At 48.2% G+C, this 18,817-nt stretch overlaps 1 protein-coding gene across 10 annotated transcripts in view; it reads left to right on the forward strand.

Annotated features, from left to right (window-relative positions):
- Nucleotides 1-10,549: 10,549 nt before the first annotated feature.
- B3GNTL1 (UDP-GlcNAc:betaGal beta-1,3-N-acetylglucosaminyltransferase like 1) overlaps nt 10,550-18,817 on the forward strand; it is a 113,997-nt gene continuing 105,729 nt past the window's right edge. For all 10 annotated transcript variants that reach the window (XR_009698248.1, XR_009698249.1, XR_009698251.1 and 7 more), the window contains exons 1-3: nt 10,550-10,633; nt 12,159-12,275; nt 12,376-12,475. Coding sequence is in view for 6 of the 10 variants with exons in the window: in XM_061175159.1 (XP_061031142.1) it covers nt 10,571-10,633; nt 12,159-12,275; nt 12,376-12,475 (280 nt within the window). In the remaining 4 variants the exon portion in view is untranslated. The remainder of the gene's footprint in view (nt 10,634-12,158; nt 12,276-12,375; nt 12,476-18,817) is intronic.

Here is an 18,817-nt window from a genome sequence, read left to right on the forward strand (position 1 = left end):
CTGAAGAAGGCCCTGCGGCAGGTCCGGCTGCCCTGCAGCTGCGCTGACACATTCTCTGCATGTTATTTGGGGAAAACCATCTTCACTTGGATTTACCGTTCCCCATCTGTAAATGGACCTGATGACATCACGGTGTGGACGCTGCAGGGGCTGTTGGGGCCCAGGTGGTGCGTGCCTAGGCTCCAGGGTGGGTGAGGGCCCTGCTTTCCTTTGTGATTCAGGGGCATGGACCCTCCTCTCCCTCCGTCCTCCCCACTGCCCAGTACTGAACCCCCTTAGCCCAGAGCAGCAGCGGGAGCCACTGGAAAACACTGGTGTCGGTTTTACCCTGGAGCGTGGAGGGGCCATCTGACTCCAGGTACCCTGGGCCCCTCGCTGATTCCTGGTGGGGAGGCGCCTTCCCACCACCCCTCGACTCTGCCGGCCAGCCTCATGTGTGATGGAGAAAACGAGGTGAAAGATTATGATTGAGTCTAGAGAGCTCATTGAAATGTTTAAAGTCATCCTTCTTAATTTTAAAAGTAAATACTTATTGAAAAAAGGTCAGTTCTTCTGGAGGTGCTGAGAGGAAAAAGGAGGGATTTCTCTTTGGTCCTCCCGGCCGTGCCGCACAGTCAGTGTGTTTCCCAGTGTCCTCTGGGTGCTGCAGGTGTGCGAGTGAGTGTGCGTGTGCACACGTGTGTGTGTGTGGAGAGTTCTGCAGGGATTCGGCAAACTAAGTAAGGAGTGTCCACGGTGGCCCCATTGCACCCTCGGCCCCAGCAGGAAATCTTCAGGGTGCTGTATGGACCATGAGGCTGGCGTGGGTGCCTGTGGGACAGGTTCTGGATTTCAAGCCCAATTTTAGAGAACAAATTGCCAAGCTGGGGGCTGGCGGCATGACTTTCCTTCTCGTGGTCGTGGTGTCGCCCGGGGGACGCAGCACCAGCCGGGGCGCTGGCATTAGGGTGCAAGGAGAAAAGACTTAAGCCTGTTGGTGTCAACAGGAAGCCCTTTTGTTGGCGTCTTTGAATTCTGTCTGTTCTCACTTCTTTCAAGTCCGGCCGAGGGCGGGCAGAGCGGCTGCCATCTCCCTGGGTGACCAGCCTCTGAATGTCCACAGTCTCCTTTCCTGGCGACTGCCCAGCCTGCCCACCCCGCGGTCCCCCCTGACTCTTTCTAGGGTCTCAGGCCCCCCGAGGCCGCAGCGATAGGCAGGGATGCGACATGGCTCCTGGGGTGCCGGCCCGCTGAGCCCGGTCCCTCCCGCCCACCCCTCACCCAGCGAAGGTCTAGACTGGGCCCTCCCCAGGAAGGAGTCACACTGCCACCCTCAGGGTGGTGGTCAGGGCGCTGCTACCAGGTGGGCAGGTGGGAGCCCCCAGGTCCAGCTCCCTGAGACATCCACGTCTTGCTCAACCCTGTACACAGTAGGTGCTCCACAGGACTTTGAACCAGCGACAGGTTCTGACCTCAGCAGATGTGTACTTGAAAGGCCCAGCGTGACCAGTCTCCAACACGTCCTGGGGGAAGGGTGTCCTGCACAGCATCCCATGGCCGTTGGGTGTCTGCTCCTCACAGCCCATCGCTCCGGCCACGTGGGGCCATGTTCTGGACGTCGCCCATCTCCCTTGTCCTCTGCACTGTCTCCCCAAGGTCATGAACTCCAGCCACACCCTTCACGTAGCCCAACTTGGGAGGCCAACTCCAGCCTCCAATACCTCCTTCCCTGACTTGGAAGAGAGGCGAGAAGCCACTGGACTAACTGGCATGGCTTGTGTGCCTGTGAGCGAGGGCCATGAGGTGGGAGGAGGGACTGGCCCTGGCCCCGGCCTCAGGTCATGGTCGATGCCCCAAGGCTCCTGCTGGCACCCACACTAGCTGTGGGGGAGGGAAAGGCAGCACCTTCCAGAAGGGCCTTCTCTGGCTGTCTGAGGGTCCCAGGGCCAGACCCCATCACCAGTACTCACCACTGAGGGCCTGGTGCTGAGAGCCTGGTTCCTGGTTCCCAGCTCCACCGTGGGGTCCGTGACCCTGTGCCCCTGCCCACATCATGGGACTGACGATGGCGGCCCCTTGGGGTCACCCCAGGAACCGCACCCCCAGGATCAGGCTGGTGTGCAGAGCTGTTCTTGATGACACACTTCCAGGCTGTCTTGTTTTGTTTTGTTCTTTCCATTCTCCTGCTTGCAAGGGTGGTTTCTGTGTATCATAAGCAGCTTTAATCATTTCCTGAAAAATCACTATTTTAGGTAAACTGCGAGGATTTTTCCTTCTGAGAAAGGTAAAGTTAGGAAGGATCATCGAGCTTTCTAACAAAGCAGTGATACCCCTTCCAAGTCCCATCTGGGCCTTTACTCTCCGTCGCCCACATGTAAAGTGCCTCGTCCCCGCCAGGCACACTCCCTACAGAAGAGGAAGGTTTTGGAGGCACTTTCCCTTAGTTAAACGCCATGTGTTTCCTGTACTTCCCAAAATGTCCAAGCAGGAAGAACTAAACCTCAAAAAGCGAAAATAACTGTGTCTCCCCTCAGATGGCCCTCAGCCACAGAGCGCCATCTGTGCTGCCCACACTCCTAGGTCCTGGGTTACCATTTCTTATAATTTTAAATCTGAGCTGAGCCAACCTAACCTAACCCCACCCCATTCCCAAAAAGACTAAAATGTGCTTTTCTTAGCTGGCTCAGAGGCCTTTATCTATGGCCTGTCTCAATGAGGTCCTCGTGAGTCCCTGCAGGGCAACAAGACAAAACACAACCTCAGATACGTGAGCAGAGGAAAGGAGGTGAGTGGGTGGGTCAGGCCTGGTCAGTGCGGGCTCTCCTCGTCCCCCATGCCCTCCAGACCTGGGACCAGGAGTGGCCAGTGTGGTCAGCCGGCTGCAATGCCTGGGCTCAGAGTGTCCACGGGGTGAAACAGCCATCACTGGGAGAGGAGGGGAATCTGAGAGAGGCCTGGCCTGGGGCCGCATGGTGACCCTACCCTGGCCGACATGGCACGCTGCTGCTTTCTGTAACGTTTCTCCAAATTAGGGCAGACAAGAAGCCAAGGGATAATCCAGTAAGGGTGACAGTTAACTCAGCGTCACCCTTCTCACCAGGCAGCCCACAGGTTTGTGCCCTCATCATCCCCTCCCTTTCCAGTCAGGAAGCAGGCTCTGCATCCCACAGGCTAGTCATGGGGAAGCTGGTTCCCCAGGTAGCTCCAAGGGGTCCTCCTGACCCGACCACTGGCCTCACCTCGTGGTCACATGTGGCCCGGACCCTGACAGCCAGGACATGTGTGCACGGTCATGGGGCAGGACCTGGGCCAGGCAGGGGCCAGACAGAGAGGAGGGCAGAGCTGAGTCTGGGAAACAACCATCACCGCTGTTGAAGATATTCTTGCACTTACCTGGTAGAAACAGAGATAATGCAGAGGAGGAATCCCACAGGAAATGGCAACCTGGTGACATTTCGGGGTGTCCTCACCAGAGTGGAGATGGAGGGACCATGGGGGAGTCCCTGAGCCTGGACTCGGGGGCTCCTCATGCTTGACATGGCCCACGAAGCCCAGGCTGTGGTCCCTCAGGGTGGACATCGCATCTGTCCCTGATGGTGTGGCTGGTAATGCAGACCATTTGGGGCATCGACAGGCAGGGCTGGCCCTGCGGGGGTGGTGACGGCCACAGAAGGTCAGGAGTCCGAGCCTTGTTACCTCCCAGAGTCACTCTGAAACATTCTGGGCCAGGAAACTCTCCCAGGGTGAGCCGACTGGGGAGGGGTGACCAGGCCCCACGCCTGGGGCATGAGAGCATCCTTGTCCCCACCTGCTGGGGGGCCGGGCAGGCTTAGTCCTGTCTGCCTGGGACTAGGTGCCCCTACCACTCCATGACGCCGTCAAACAGCTTCACGTCCCCTGAGCCCTGGCCGTGCCCAGGCCCTGTCGGCCGGCCACTGGTTCTTGCTGGCGCTTGGTGACCAACAGTCCTGATTTTCTGGGACTGACGGGTTTCTGGGATGTGGGATTCTCAGAGCTAAAACCAGAAAAGTTCCAGGCAAACTGGAATGAGTTGGTCAAGGCCGGTTCTGCTGACACTGGAGGGAGGAGGCCTCTGACGTGGGTGCCACGCTGGCAGGAAGCTCTGCCACTCCTGGCCAGTCAGGCCTCCAGGGGACAGTGGGACCCACGAGAGGAGAGGGGCTACATCCACCAACAGTATTGGCAGGGCCTGGACTCAGCTGCACCTGACATCGATCTTACCAGGACATTGACAACCAGCCAACCCCATGTTTTCAAAGCCAGTTTAAACCAGTTCAGCCAGGGGTTCTGATTCACACGCTCTCCAAATGCACGTGTTGGGCAATGGCACAGAGGGAGGTCAGCACCAAATCTGAAAGCCAGATTTGGGCTTTGTTAGAATGTTCCTCGAGGCTTTGTGGACCAGATCCCATCTGGACGTTTCCCCTTGTCACCTTGCGCGTCCCGGCTCAGACCCGCTCCATCCAGCTGACCCTTCCCTGTGATGGCTCCAGCAAGGGCCCCACGTGGACTCCACGCAGGCAGCTTTTCTCCCCGGCTGCCCCGGCAGCTCCCTCACAGTCTCCCCACCCCAGCCCCTCCCTCAGGGCCTTCACACCACTCAAGCAGGCAGCCATTATTAGTCTATTTTGAAGGTGAGGACATGAAGCTGAAGGGAGGCTGTGCTGAGCTGGGATCTGCATTCCACCCTGGTGTCCCCACAGGACTCCATGTGGGCCAGGAACTGGCTGCCGCTGCCCTGGGGCGAGATGATTCAGGGGTGCCCGGCGGTCAGAGAAGGCCTTTCTCCGCAGCCAGGCCACTCCAGGCTACTCCAGGGTGGTAGGTCTGAGGCAGGACCTAGCAGGCCATGCAGAAGCCGGCCAGCTCCCAGCTCACCAGGGGGCAGCCAAAGGCATCTCACAGGCACTGCAGTGGCTGCTGGTGCCTCCCTTGGCTCCAGGGGGAGTGAAGGGCCCACTGGCTGAGAGGTGAGGCCAAAAACCCTTCACCTGTTCAAGGCTTTGTGGTTTGGGCCTTGCACAGCTCCATAAAGACCCCATGCAGCTTCCTTCACTTGGCCCTCTGCAAATCACCAAGTCTCCCCAGCCCAGCCAACAGCCAACAGCCAGATCCCAGTGCCAGGAAACCTGAAACTCAGGTTTCCTGGCACCAGCACAGAGTTTATCAGCAGTGCCTCTAATTCCGTTTAATAGATCTCCACACATTTGTGGATCTTCTCAGGAGAAAACTCTGACTTGTCTTTCAGCCAATCTGCTGTGGGCAAGCAGAGGACAGACGGAGATCCCTCAGCGGGCTGGTTGCAAACTTGCGATTTGTTGAATCACTGGTTGGAGCACCAATCGTTAGACTGGGGCAGACTGGCAAGAGCCAGTGTTTCGGGGCCAATTCTCCTTTCCTCCCAAGTCTGGCAATACTCAGTGTTGCTGGTTATTATTTCTTGTTTTTCTGTATCATTAGTTCAGGAAGCTCAACAGTCATGCCAACAAGCACAATGGGCAGTGTAAAAACGCCAGACGTGTCCTCAAAAGACAAGATTTGCCCTAAAATACTCTTGCATTTGAATGTTTGTTTTAAAAAAATTAAACACGCTCCTATTTGCTTAGGGCTCCATCCATTTTAATAGATTTTTAAAACTTTGCAGTATGTACCAAAGCGATGCCAAGTCCCCTTACAGAGAGATCTACCCGCTCGGGAAAGGCAAAAAAGTCACGGACGTCGGTGACCAGTGAGAGGGCTCAGCTCGGGGAGGGAGTCCTCACAAACTGTGGCTTTGATGATGTTCCGCTCACTTGTCCTGGGCAGTGGAACCAGGGCAGGGATGTGAGAGAAGAGCCCCCACCCAGCTGCCAACGTGGGTCCCAGGAGGGGACCATGTGAGCCCAGAGTTGTCACATAGTCCAGTTCTAAGAGGAGCTGGAATCCAGACCCTGTGGGACTCCTGAGAAGCTGGATGTGGCTGGGTGGTGGTGGGGGGGGTAGAGTTGCAGCCGCGTCCACAGACTTGGAACTGCACCACGTGAATTCCGGGAGAGCCTGAATTATCACCTGACTTTACTGTCCATCCTGATCAAAATAACCAGCCGTTTATCCAGACAGAATATACCTGGTGTTTGGCAATTTCTACACTGACCATGTGAAATTTTGAGTTTTTTGATAATATTATTAAGACTCTAACTAGATCCAGCGTAGACACCGTCTCCTGTTCTAGATTTCATTACGGGTAGACTGTCCCGCACGCATTCATTCATTCTTTCCTTCCTTCCTTCGTTCCTGAGCATGTACCCTACGCTGTGCTATTCTGGGTCAGAGGCTCCAGTGAACAGTTGAGCAGTGTCTGCATGGACCTACCTTCCCAGAGTGAGCGAAGCAACACGGGGATTTCAGGGATGCTGGTGAGAGGGGCGCAGGGCTGTGCGCTCCGCCCGGATGGGCACTCTGCTTCCGCACTGGGCTGAGGGCCGACATGCCCTGGATGCAGGTGTGCAGAGCCAGCCGGGGCCTCCCTCAGGCCCCCACTTGGGCCCTCTTGGGAACCAGCTCCCTCACTTCTCAGCCTCCGCGTCCTGGCCCTGCATCGGCAGCCGGCTCACGTGGCCTCTGGACTCTGCCAGCCGCAGGGAGTTGGCAGTGGACAAAAAGACTGTCCCTGCCCCCACTGAGGCGGCAACTTAGGGGGAGACAGTGCCGTGAGCACTTAGCGGGAGGATCCCGTGCAGATGGGGCCAGCGGGGCAGTGGGGTCTCTGAGGAAGTGAGCCGTGGGGAAGGGCCTAGAACGTGAAAAGATAAAAGTGTGTCAGTGTTTGTACTCGCCCCCTCATGCTGGGGCTTTATGCATTGATTTTCCTCACTGCCTTTCATAGCCTGCAACTCCTCAAGCTGGTGGGTCCAGGGCCAGGTCCTTGGAGGGGAGTGGGGGTTGTGAGGGCAGGACGCTGCCCAGAACCATGAAGGGGTCAGAGGTTTCCCTTCATTTCAAGCTAACAGGATGGCTGGCCGGCCACATTCTCCAGGTGCTGACCGAAAACACAGGCTCCTGGGGTAGAGTGAAGCAGTTTATAACTCACAGTAAAAGCAGTGGCCAGAGGGTCAGGATCAGCGTGTGTGCGTGGGTTCCCAGAGTCCCCATTCCCCGGGGGTGACACGACAGGGCCCAGACAGGTGCTGCACGTCTGCCCTTCCTCCTGGAGGGCACCATGACCTCATTCCTCAAGGCTGCTCACAAAACAGCCCAGGTAAGCAGGGTGCCCAGCTGGGTGGGGAGGAGCATGGCAGACCCATGCAGGAGTGTCTCGCAACAAAGTCCAGTTAAGGAAGCTTTGAGATCCAGCCTCAGGCCTCAGGGTCAGGGAGGCAGTGCTATGGGCCAGGCAATGGCTGTCCCCAATTCACATACAGGCCACCGATTCCTTGGTGGCTGCTGGATGCTGTTCCCTCATCAGTGGGTCAGGGTCCAGTCTGCCTCTCGGGCCTGGTGACCTGTGAGTGGGCAACATGCCCATGTGGGCCAGTCCTAGGAGGTGGAAGGCCCGGCCACGGGCTGAGGGAATGGACGGCTCCTCACAGGGAGGGATGGCTGGCGTTTCCCTCCTTGCATCTTCCAAACTTTCACTCTGCCCCATAAAAGGGGAAACCCGGTGCTGGACCCAGCCCCACGATGCACCCCGCTTCTAAGGCAGCCTGAGGTAGCCTCCTCACTAACCGTCTGGCCAGGCCCCAGTGGCCCCGGCTTTGACAGTGACACCAGCAGCACTGGCTGGTGGCCCCTGAAACCTCTGGTGTCCCCACCCCTCCTCCAAGTTCTATCAGATGTGAATTTATCCAAGCCCTTTCTCCCACAGATGACATTTTCCTGTTAATATCTCGGAGGAAGATGTCTGACTGGCCTCTCCTGGCCTTTCACCAGACACCGTCCGACTCACGGACAGGGGCTCAGGCGCTAACAGCCTGCGCTGTGCACGCGGCTCCCACAGGCACCTGGCACCCACCTGTGAGTCATCCCGAATTTGAAGAGCAGTTGCTTAAATCACTTCAGAATGATCCACGTGTGCTAAGTGTACAATGTGGTGGCTGGAAGTGATGCTATTTTGAGTTTCCATTTGCCTTCCTGATCACACATCAGGCTCCTCTGGCCCTTTGATCAGCCCTTCCCACCCTCTTGGTCCTGACTCTGAGTCCAGCCAGGGCCGCTGCACACCTGGCCTGCAATGTGCTGTGCACCCCCGTGCTGGGGGCCACCTGTGAGATCCTGAAGTCACCACCCTGAAGTGCAGGGGAGGTAAGGCTTCTGTCCCTCACACTCAGGTGGACAACTCTCCAGGGCTCTGGGAAGGTCCAAGGGTTCAGCTCCAATTGCCCATGATGGAGGCCCCCACAAGGCATCATGATGGTCCCGGACTCGCTCCTCCCCTGCCTCACTCCCCTGCGCCAGCTTCCTGGGAGCAAAAACCCTCACTGCAAAGAACCCGACTCAGTCTCTGCTTTCTGGGCTAAGGGGGTGGGCACCCAGGCCAGGATAAACATTCTATGTGATACCTGAATGCTCCCATCAAATCCACACCAAACGTTTGCCCAGCTGTTAACTGAATGCTTCCTGTGATGGGAACCTCATTATTTCCCAAGGCTGGTAAGAAGTCCAGCTCCAGTTTCTTCTCAACACAGTGAGTCTCAACTAGCCTTTACAAAAATGAGAACGTAGAAAAGAGGACACTGGTGCACATCACACAGTCACATAGCTGGTTGCTCCCTCGTGAATGGATTTACTATCAGGGCACTATGGCCACCACAGGCAGCCCATCTCCGACTGTCCAAGTGCACTGTCGTCCATGGTGCTGGGTGGCTCCTGACCTCCCAGCAGCATCACTGCCCAGTGGAGGTCCAGCTGGAGCTTTGTTGGGGTTCATCCCATCAGGAAACTTGGACAGGACACTTGCTTGGAGGTCTTGCCGTGTGGGCTGTAGGGGAACATCCAGCTGCTGGCATTCAAGCTTGACCTCACCCTTCACGGGTGCACCCAGGGCAGACTAATTCTGACTTTGGGCCCAGTGTGGCCGAGTCCAGACCTATGCCCATCTTTGCTTCCTATACCCACATTGTAAGAGGGCTGTTGGCATTTTAAAATTTGGAGGCCCTGGCAGTTGGCACTGAGTTTTCTGAATACAACCAGGATTCGCCAACAGTCTGCAGAAACAACATTTAAAAATAAAGAAAAATGTCAGTCACTGGGTGAGCCAAGAGCTGTGGGAGACCTGCATCACTTCCTCTCCAGGGGCCCATGACTTTGTCACCTCTTCATCCTACCCCACATCCTCCCTATGTCCGTGTCCCTCTGGAGTGGTGGTGTCAGGCCCCATAGTCCGGTTCCTCTGTTGAGAATGTTCCTACCATGAAGAGAAGAATCTCAGCAGCACATCCCCACAAACCCTGCACTTCTGAAGTGCCTCTTGGCACTCTGAATGTTTGCAAAAAGCAGACTCTAGCCAAATTTTTATTAGGGGGAAGGCAGTGAAAAGCAAACTTCTGGCAGCAGGAGATGTACAGGAAGCAAGACAGGAGCAGCCAAGCCCAATTCCGATAGCATGTGCTGTGGAGGTGCCAGACGCCGTGGGGACCCCTTATCTCTTCCTCCCACTGATTACTGAGGCACTCCAGCTCCAAAGCCCACAGCACATTCTGGAAGCTATCATGCGACTTTTTACCTAGTCCCTTAAAATGAAACTATTCCTAATACACCAACCCCTGGAGCACATCAAGTCCTTGGAAACAAATTCTCAGATTGTTTTTGTCCCTTATCCTTTGTAGATAAGGATGCATTTTTACTCATCTGACCTAAGCGTTTCAATCTGTGCAATAGGCTTTGAAAATATTGATGCAGTTTAAGGAAAAATGACATTTGAAGTGATGCTTACAAGACATGAAACAGAAGTTCGGTTTTATCATAATTGCTACTTTGTAGAATGATTTGCATTTAACATTAGTTTGGGGCGGTAAAGGCTATGAACGTGCTCACTGACCCAGATGGGTCGGGGCACCCGCGTGACAGGCGGTCCCCTCGGCCCCCGGGCGGCGCGGCACCCCGGGGCCAGGTGCTCCACAGGGGGCCGCTCAGGCGTCCCGTCGCCAGTGCAGGGGACCAGCACCTGCTCTTCACACAGAACCTTTCCTGGTCAGAGAAGGGACATACGTGGGAAGGCGTAGCCACCGGGACAGCGCAGCGTCTTCCCACAAACACCACCTTCTGCACAACCCAGGAACTCCTGTAACACTTGCTTCACTGCGGACCCCTGAGCAGATCAGATGAGCTCCCTCCGGGCGGGGGGGGGGAGGGTGTGTGCGTGTGCGTGTGGCTGTGGGGGGGGGAAGGGGGGTGGGGGAGCTGTGCCTGTGGCTGTGGCTGGACTGTCCTTCCGCCGCTCTAGGCCGGGCCTCTCCACTGCCTGCAGGTCCCCGCTGGATCGACGTCCCTCTGCACCAATCGGAGGCGCCCGGCCTCGGCCCCGCCTCCCGGCGAGCCGCCCGCGCACGCGCCTTAGGCCGAAGTGGGCGGGGCGGCCCGAGGAGCGCGCGCCATGCGGGCCAGCGGGTACCCGGCCGCCGCCGCCCTCGGCCAGGCCCGCGCCCCCGTCCAAGTGGTAGGTGCTGGGCTGGCGGGGGTGGGAGGTGGGGATGGAGGTGGCGCCCCGCCCCTCTCCGCCCCTCCCCGCCCGTCCCCGCCCCTCCCCGCCCCTCCCCGCCCCTCAGCTCCAGTACCCCTCCCTGACTCTCTGACTCCCCGACTCTCTGGTCGTCTCCTGTCCCCTCCTCTCCTCTCCTCTCCGCTCCGTCCCTCTCCCCTCCGTCCTCCTCCTCTCCGCCCCGCTCCCCTCCATCCCTCCCTCCCTCCCTCCTCTCCCCATCCTGGGTCTCCATTTCCCACACCACCACCGCCTCTTCTCTTGGGCAGCCTATGAGGGTCTCTGCCCAAATCAACGTTAAAGCACCAGCAAGAGTGCGAACAGAGATTAATCAAGGCTCATCTTTGGCAGAAATTCACATTATGTTTTGTATTGTAGATCTTGAAAACAGTAAAAATATTCTTTCCTTTAAAAAATAATTCCAAAGTAAAGTAAATATGTAAGTAAATTAGGGAACTATTTACGTGGATAACAAATGCAGGAAAGGATACCACTGTTGAATCAGATCCTCAGAGTAAAGAACTTGACAGAACTATATTTTCAGTGCTTATATCTGTGAGCTTTTCATAACCATATTCAGATTTAGCATTTAAAATATCTATATTCTGTATAGATATAGAATTCGTACATATATGCATGTATGTATGTTTGCACGTGTATGCATATATAGACACACGCTCACACCTGGATGACCTGTGTTTCTGTTTTCTTACTTGGGAATGTGTCCACTCTTCGTTAGGGTATAAACTCAAGGGTGAGGACCGACTGTAACTTCTATCTTTGGGTATTCTGTATTGCTTAATGTGGTAATATACAGAATTAAGACAAATCCTGTAATCCGTTGTTTTGTTGGCAGTCAAGATTCACTGGTTTTACTCCATACACTTCATAAATTTTTGTTTTATGTGGGCCCTATGAGAAGAGGACAGTGCCAAACTATCCTAAACTGAGTAGAGCAAAGGAAGAGAGAGCTGGAGGGAGGTCACCTCCCCTTTTCCCAGCCCCGCCCCCATACTTTGTTAAAGCAAGTATAGGGGGTACTTAAAAGAGTTTCTTTGTTGCAGTTTCTCTAACATCATGGTTTACTGAAAATGCTTATTTCATGAGTGGGTTCAAGATACACAGATGCTTGTTTCAACCAAAATGATGATGTTTCTGACCACTGATTGGGAAACACATGAATTTGCTGTTGAATTGGGAACATTTTTGATGCCTTTCAGATTTTTGTTTCCTTTTCAAAAGCATCCAAAAGACCAATTCTGGGAAATCTAAGACAATAAATCTTGAGAGGAGGCATAGACACCTTTTTTTTTGTCAGGACATATTCTTTCCCTGGAAGCCTTATCCTGGGTTACTCTGTAAGTCAGTTCCTGCCCTTTGGAAATAAGCATTGTGCGGATGGTAATGGGGAAGTAAATTAGAGCCATGGAAAGAGTATTCAGTTTCCACACTTGTTTCTCAATCAGTTTGTTTTGAATTCCAGTCTGTTATCCTCCCGGTCCATGACGCTGAACTGTGGCTGGACGAGTGCTTGGGGTCTGTTTTGCAGCAGGACTTCGAAGGCTCCATGGAGCTTTCCATTTTTAATGATGCCAGTAAGGTATTTATGAACTTCCTGTTGGTGATTTAGCCCTAGTGTAAGTCACCTCTGACTGTTTGGAGGAAAGTTTCCTGACCTGCCAACGTCCTTGTGCTTTCAGGACAAGTCCATGACTATCATTGAAAAATGGAAAGAGAAGCTGGAAGGTTCCGGCATCCTCGTGGTCATTGGAGGGCACGATTCTCCTTCTCCCCGAGGAGGTCAGTAACCGTGTTTAGTTTATTATTCTTATCGACTTATGTACTTAAATAGTTTCCTGTTGTTCAAATCCTGGTGAAAATTATCCTGAGTAATACTTGAGTATACCACTTATTAAGGACACGGTAAGCCTGGCTTTCTTATGCTTCAGTAAGGATTTGTGTACATCCACTGCTCATTCTTTACTTATTCAGCCCAACAGAAAGCCACTGGGTGTTTTTATTCCTGGTGTGATTGGTCATTATTGGTCACCTCTAATTTTAAAAACTCTTTTCTTGTGACATTAGATTTGTTTTTGTCCATTAAAAAAAATATCTTCTTAAAGAAGCAGCTTTTGGTTTCATTGATTTTCTATATTGTTTTTCTTTTTCCTATTTTGTCTGTTTTCTATTTCGACTCTGAATTGTATTATTTTCTTTCTGCTCACTTTGGGTTTAATTGGTTCTTTTTGTAATTCTTTTTTTTTAAATTTATTTATTTATTTATTTATTTTTGGATGCGTTGGGTCTTTGTTGCTGCGCGCAGGCTTTTTCTAGTTGCAGCGAGTGGGGGCTACTCTTCGTTGTGGTGCACGGGCTTCTCATTGCAGTGGCTTCTCTTGTTGTGGAGCATGGGCTCTAGGCACGCGGGCTCAGTAGTTGTGGCTCGCATGCTCTAGAGCGCAGGCTCAGTAGTTGTGGCGCACAGGCTTAGTTGCTCCGTGGCCTGTGGGATCTTCCCGTACCAGGGCTCAAACCCGTGTCCCCTGCGTTGGCAGGCAGATTCTTAACCACTGCGCCACCAGGGAAGCCCCTCTTTTTGTAATTCTTAAGGTGAAAGCTGAGGTCATTGGTTTGAGACCTTTCTCATTTTCTAACATAGGCATTTAGTGATATAAATTCCCCTCTAACTATTGCATTAGCAACATCCCACAAATTCTGATATGTTATGTTTTAATTTTCATTCAGCTTCAAAATACCTTCTAATTTCCCCTTTGATTTCTTATTTGATTTATGGATTATTTGAAGTGTAGTATTTAGTTTCCAAATATTTGACGGATTTCCCAGACATCTTTCTATTATTCATTTCTGGTTTAATTCCTCTGAAGTAAGAGAACATACTTTTTTGACTTGAATCTTTTAAATTTAGTAAGATTTACTTTATAGCCCAGGATAAGGCCTATCTTGGCAAATGTTCCGTGTGCACTGGAGAAGGTTGTGTATCTGCTGGTGTTGGTGGAGTTTTCTGTAAACGTAAATCAAGTCCAGTTGGGCACAGTCTTGTTTAAATCTACTACATCCTTGCTGATACAAGATCTACTTGTTCTCAGTTACTGAGGGGGTGTATTGAAATCTCCAACTCTAATTGTAGATTTATTATTCTTCCTTATAGTTCTATCATTTTTGGCTTTGTGTATTTTGAAACTCTGTTAATATTTGAGATTGTTGTGAAGAATTGACCCCTTCATCATTATGAATAACCCTCCTGACCTCTGGTAATATACATTGTTTGATATTAATATAACTGCTCTGGCTTTATTTTGACTAGTGTCAGCATAGTGTATCTTTTCCATCATTTTTTCTTTTAACCCATTCCTGTCTTTATATTTAAAGGATGCCCCCTCCCTTATAGATTCTTGTAGACAATATATGATGATGCTTTTTAAATCCAGTCTGACAATCTCTGCCTTTTACCTGGGATGTTTACATTAGTTACATGTAATGTGATTATTGATGTGGTTAGGTTTGAATCTCTCTTCTTGCTATTATCTTATATTAGTCGCATCTATTCTTCATTCCATTTTCGTCTTCTGTCTTCTTTTGGATTAATTAAATATCTTTTATAACAGCTTTATTGAAATACAATTTATATACCATACAATCCACCCATCAATGTATACAATCAAGTGTTTTGTAGTATGTTCACGGATGTGTGCAGCCACCACCACAGTCAATTTTAGAACATTTTCATCACCTCAAAAAGGAACGCTGTATCCTTTAGTTATCACCCTCCATACCCCATCCCCCCCAGCCCTACACAACCACTGATTTACTTTCTGTCTGTAGATTTGCCTGTTTTGGACATTTCATATAAATGGAATCATATAATATGTGTTCTTTTGTGACTGGCTTCTTTCATGTAGCAGAATGTTTTTAAGGTTCATGTTGAGGCATATATTAGTACTTCATTCCTTTTTATGAGAGAATAATATTGGGTTGGCCAAAAAGTTCATTTGGTTTTAAGTAAAAATAAAAGACATTTTTCATTTGCACCGAGAACTTTATTGAACAATGTATTCATTAACGAAACGAACTTTTTGGCCAACCCAATATTTAATTGTATAGATATACCATATTTTGTTTATCCATTCATCAGCTGAGGGACATTTGGGTTGTTCTACCTTTTGGCTGTTGTGAAGAGCGCTAGTATAAACATTTGTGTACAAATTTCTGTTTCAACATAGGTTTTCATTTCCTTTGGGTATATACCTCGTTGAATTGCTGGGTCATATTGTAATTCTATGTTTAGCATATTGAGGAACTGCCAAACTATTTTCCACATCAGTTGCACCATCTTACATTGCCACCAACCATGTATGAGGGCTCCAGTTTCTCCACATCCTTACCAACACTTATTATTTTCTGTATTCTTTTTTATTATAGCCATCCTAGTGAGTGTGAAATGGTTTTTCATTGTGGTTTTGATTTGCATTTCTCTATTGACTCATGATATTGAGCCTCTTTTTGTGTGCTTCTTGTCCATTTGTATATCTTCTTTGGAGAAATGTCTATCCAAGTCCTTTGCCCATTTTAAAATTGGATTGTTTGCCTTTTTGTTGTTGAGCTGTAAGAGTTCTTTATATATTCTGGATACTAGACCCTTATCAGATATATGATTTGCAAATATCTTCTCCCATACTTTGGATTGTCTTTTCACTCTCCTGAGAATATTCTTTGATGCACAAAAATTGTAATTTTGATAAAATCCAATTTATTTTTGTTGTCATTTTAGGTGCTTTTGGTGTCCTATCTAAGAAATCATTGCTTAATCAAGGTCAGGAACATTTACTCCTTTGTTTTCTTCAGAGTTTTATAATTTGAGCTCTTTTATGTAGGTCTTTGTTCCATTTTGAGTTCATTTTTGTATATGGTGTGAAGTAAGAGTATAACTTCATTCTTTTGCATGTGGATATTGAGTTGTTCCAACACCATTTGTTTAAGACTATTCTTTCTCCATTGAAAGTTTTGGTACCCTTGTGAAAATCAGTTGACCATAAATGAATGGGCTCATTTCTGGACTCTATTCTTATGCCAGTACCACACTGCTTTGATTACCATAGCTTTGTGGTAGGTTTTGGTATTGGGAAGTGTGAGTCTTCCAACTTCGTTTTCCTTTTTCAAAATTGTTTTGCAATTTCATATGAATTTTAGGATCAGTTTTTCCATTTCTGCAAAAAAGACCATTGGGATTTTGATGGGGAATGCATTGAATCTGTATATCTGTTTGGGTTGTGTTGTCACTTTAACAATATTAAGTCTTCCAATTCATGAACACAGAATATCTTTCCTTAGGTCTTAGGTCTTCTTCAGTTTCTTTTATCAATGTTTTATAACTTTCAATGTACAATTCTTTTGCCTCTTTGGTTAAATTAACTCCTCAGCATTTTTATTTTTATTTTTTATGGTAGTGTGAATGGAATTGTTTTCTTAATTTCCTTCTCAGATTGTTCATTGTTAGTGTATAGGAAAACTGATTTTCCTGTGTATTGATCTTGTATCCTGCAACTTTGTTGAACTTGTTTATTAGCTCTAGTAGTTTTTTTGTGAGTTTTTAGGATTTCCTATATTTAAGATCATGTCATCTGTAACTGAGATAGTTTTACTTATCCCTTTTTAATTGGATGCCTTATTTCTTTTTCTTGCCTAATTGCTCCAGCGAGAACTTGCAGTGTTTGTTGGAGTGGAGAAAGGAGACACCCTTGTCTTGATCCTGATCTTAGGGGGAAAGAGTATGGTGTTTCACCATTGAGTATGATGTTAGCTGTGGATTTTTATAAATACCCTTTATCATGCTGAGGAAGTTCCCTTCAATTCCTAGTTTGTTGACTGTGTTTTTCTTTATCATGAAAGAGGATTTTGTCCAATCTTTTTTCTGCATCAATTGAGATAATCATGTAGGTTTTCTTCCTTCAGTTCCATTAAGGTGGTATATTATACTGATTGATTTCGTATGTTGAACCACCCTTGCATTACTGGGATAAATCCCACTTGGTCATGGTGTATAATCTTTCTAATATGCTGCTGGATTTAGTTTGCCAGTATTTTGTTGAGGATTTCTACATAGATATTCATAAGGGATATTGGTATGTAGTTTTCCTTTCTTCTGATGTCTCCGTCTGACTATAGTATCAGAGTAATGCTAGCTTTGTAGAATGAGTTAAGAAGTGTTTCCTTTTCTTCTATTTTTTTTGGAAGAGTTTGAGAAGGATTGTTGTTAATTCTCTAAATGTTTGGTAGAATTCACTAGTGGAACCATCTGATCCTAGGCCTTTTTGCTATTGTTGGGAGATTTTGATTACTGATTCAATCTCTGTATTTGTTATAGGTCTGTTCAGATTTTTTACTTCTTCTTGAGTTAGTTTTGATAGTTAGTGTGTTTCTAGAAATTGTCCATTTCATCTAGGTTATCTAATTTGTTGGCATACAGTTGTTCATAATATTCAATTATAATCTGTTTAGGTTTCTGTTAAGTTTAGTAGTAATGAACCCACTTTCTTTTTCTTTTCTTTTCTTTTTTTTTTGGCCCTGCCTCATGGCTTGTGGGATCTTAGTTCCCTGACCAGGGGTCGAACCTGCACCCACTGCAGTGGAAGTGCAGAGTCTTAACCACTGGACCATCAGGGAAGTCTCCCCACTTTCATCTTTGATTTTAGTAATTTGAAGCTTCTTTGTTCTTAGTCTAGCTAAAGGTTTGTCAATGTTGTTGATCTTTTCAAAGAACCAACTTTTGGTTTCATTGATTCTCTCTATTGTTTTTTAGTCTTTATTTCATTTATCTCTGTTCTGATCTTTATTATTTCTTTCCTCCTGCTGGCTGTGTGTTTAATGTGTTCTTCTTTTTCTAGCTCCATAACGTGTAAAGTCAGGTTGTTGACTTGAGATCTCTTTTATGTAGACATTTGTATATAAATTTCCCTCTGATCACTGCTTTTGCTGCATCCTGTAAGTTTTGGTATGCTGTATTTTTATTTTTATTTATCTCTTAAGTATATTCTAATTTCCCTTATTTGACCCATTGGTTATTTAAGAGTAGGTTGTTTAATTTTCACATATTTGTCCTTCCGTTATTGAATTCTAGTTACATTCCATTGTGGTCAGAGAAGATACTTAATCTGATTTCAGTCTTTAAAAAATTTTTGAGATATGTTTTGTGGCCTGACATGTGGTCTGTCCTGGAGAATGTTGCATGTGCACTTAGGAAGAATGCATATTCTGCTGTTATTGAGTAGAGTGTTCTGTATATGTCTGTTAGGTCTGTTGGTTTATAGTGTTGTTCAAGTCCTCTATTACCTTACTGATCTTCTGTCTTGATGTTCTATCTATTATTGAAAGTGAGGTGTTGAAGTATTCAACTACTATAGTAGAATTATCTGTTTCTCCCTTCAATTCTGTTCATTTTGCTTCATTTATTTTGGGGCTCTCTTGTTAGATGTGTATAGTTTTATAATTGTTATATTTTCTTGATTGACCCTTTCATCAATATATAGTGTCCTTTGTTTCTTGTAACAATTTCTGACTTAGGGTTTATTTTCCCTAGTACTAGTTTAATCACTCCAGCACTTTTTTGGTTGCTGGTTGAATGGAATATCGTTTTCCATTATTTCACTTTCGACTTATTTGTGCCTTTGGATCTAAGATGAATCTCCTGTAGCATTTAAATGGATCATGTGTTTTTTTAATCCATTCTGCCAATCTTTGCCTTTTAATTGGAGTATTTATATTTAAAGTAATTACTTTTGAGGAAGGACTTTTGCCATTTTGCTATTGTTTTCTATATGCCGTCTGTCTCTTTTATTCTTCAATCCTCCATCAGTGCTTTCCTTTGTGTTTAATTGGTTATTACTAGTGTGCCATTTTTACTCCCTTCTCATTTCCTATTCTGTGTATTTGTAAGTTATTTTCTTAGTCATCACTGTGGGGATTACAATTAACATCTTAAATTTATAACAATCGAATTTGAATTAACACCAACTTAGCTTTAATAGTGTATGAAGCTTTGCTCCTGTACAGCTGTGTACCTCCCACTTTTTATCATTTTTGTTACAAATTACATCTTTATTATTTGCGCATTAACATAGATTTATA

The sequence above is a fragment of the Eubalaena glacialis genome, chromosome 19, assembly GCF_028564815.1.
Source record: "Eubalaena glacialis isolate mEubGla1 chromosome 19, mEubGla1.1.hap2.+ XY, whole genome shotgun sequence".
Taxonomy (NCBI): domain Eukaryota; kingdom Metazoa; phylum Chordata; class Mammalia; order Artiodactyla; family Balaenidae; genus Eubalaena; species Eubalaena glacialis.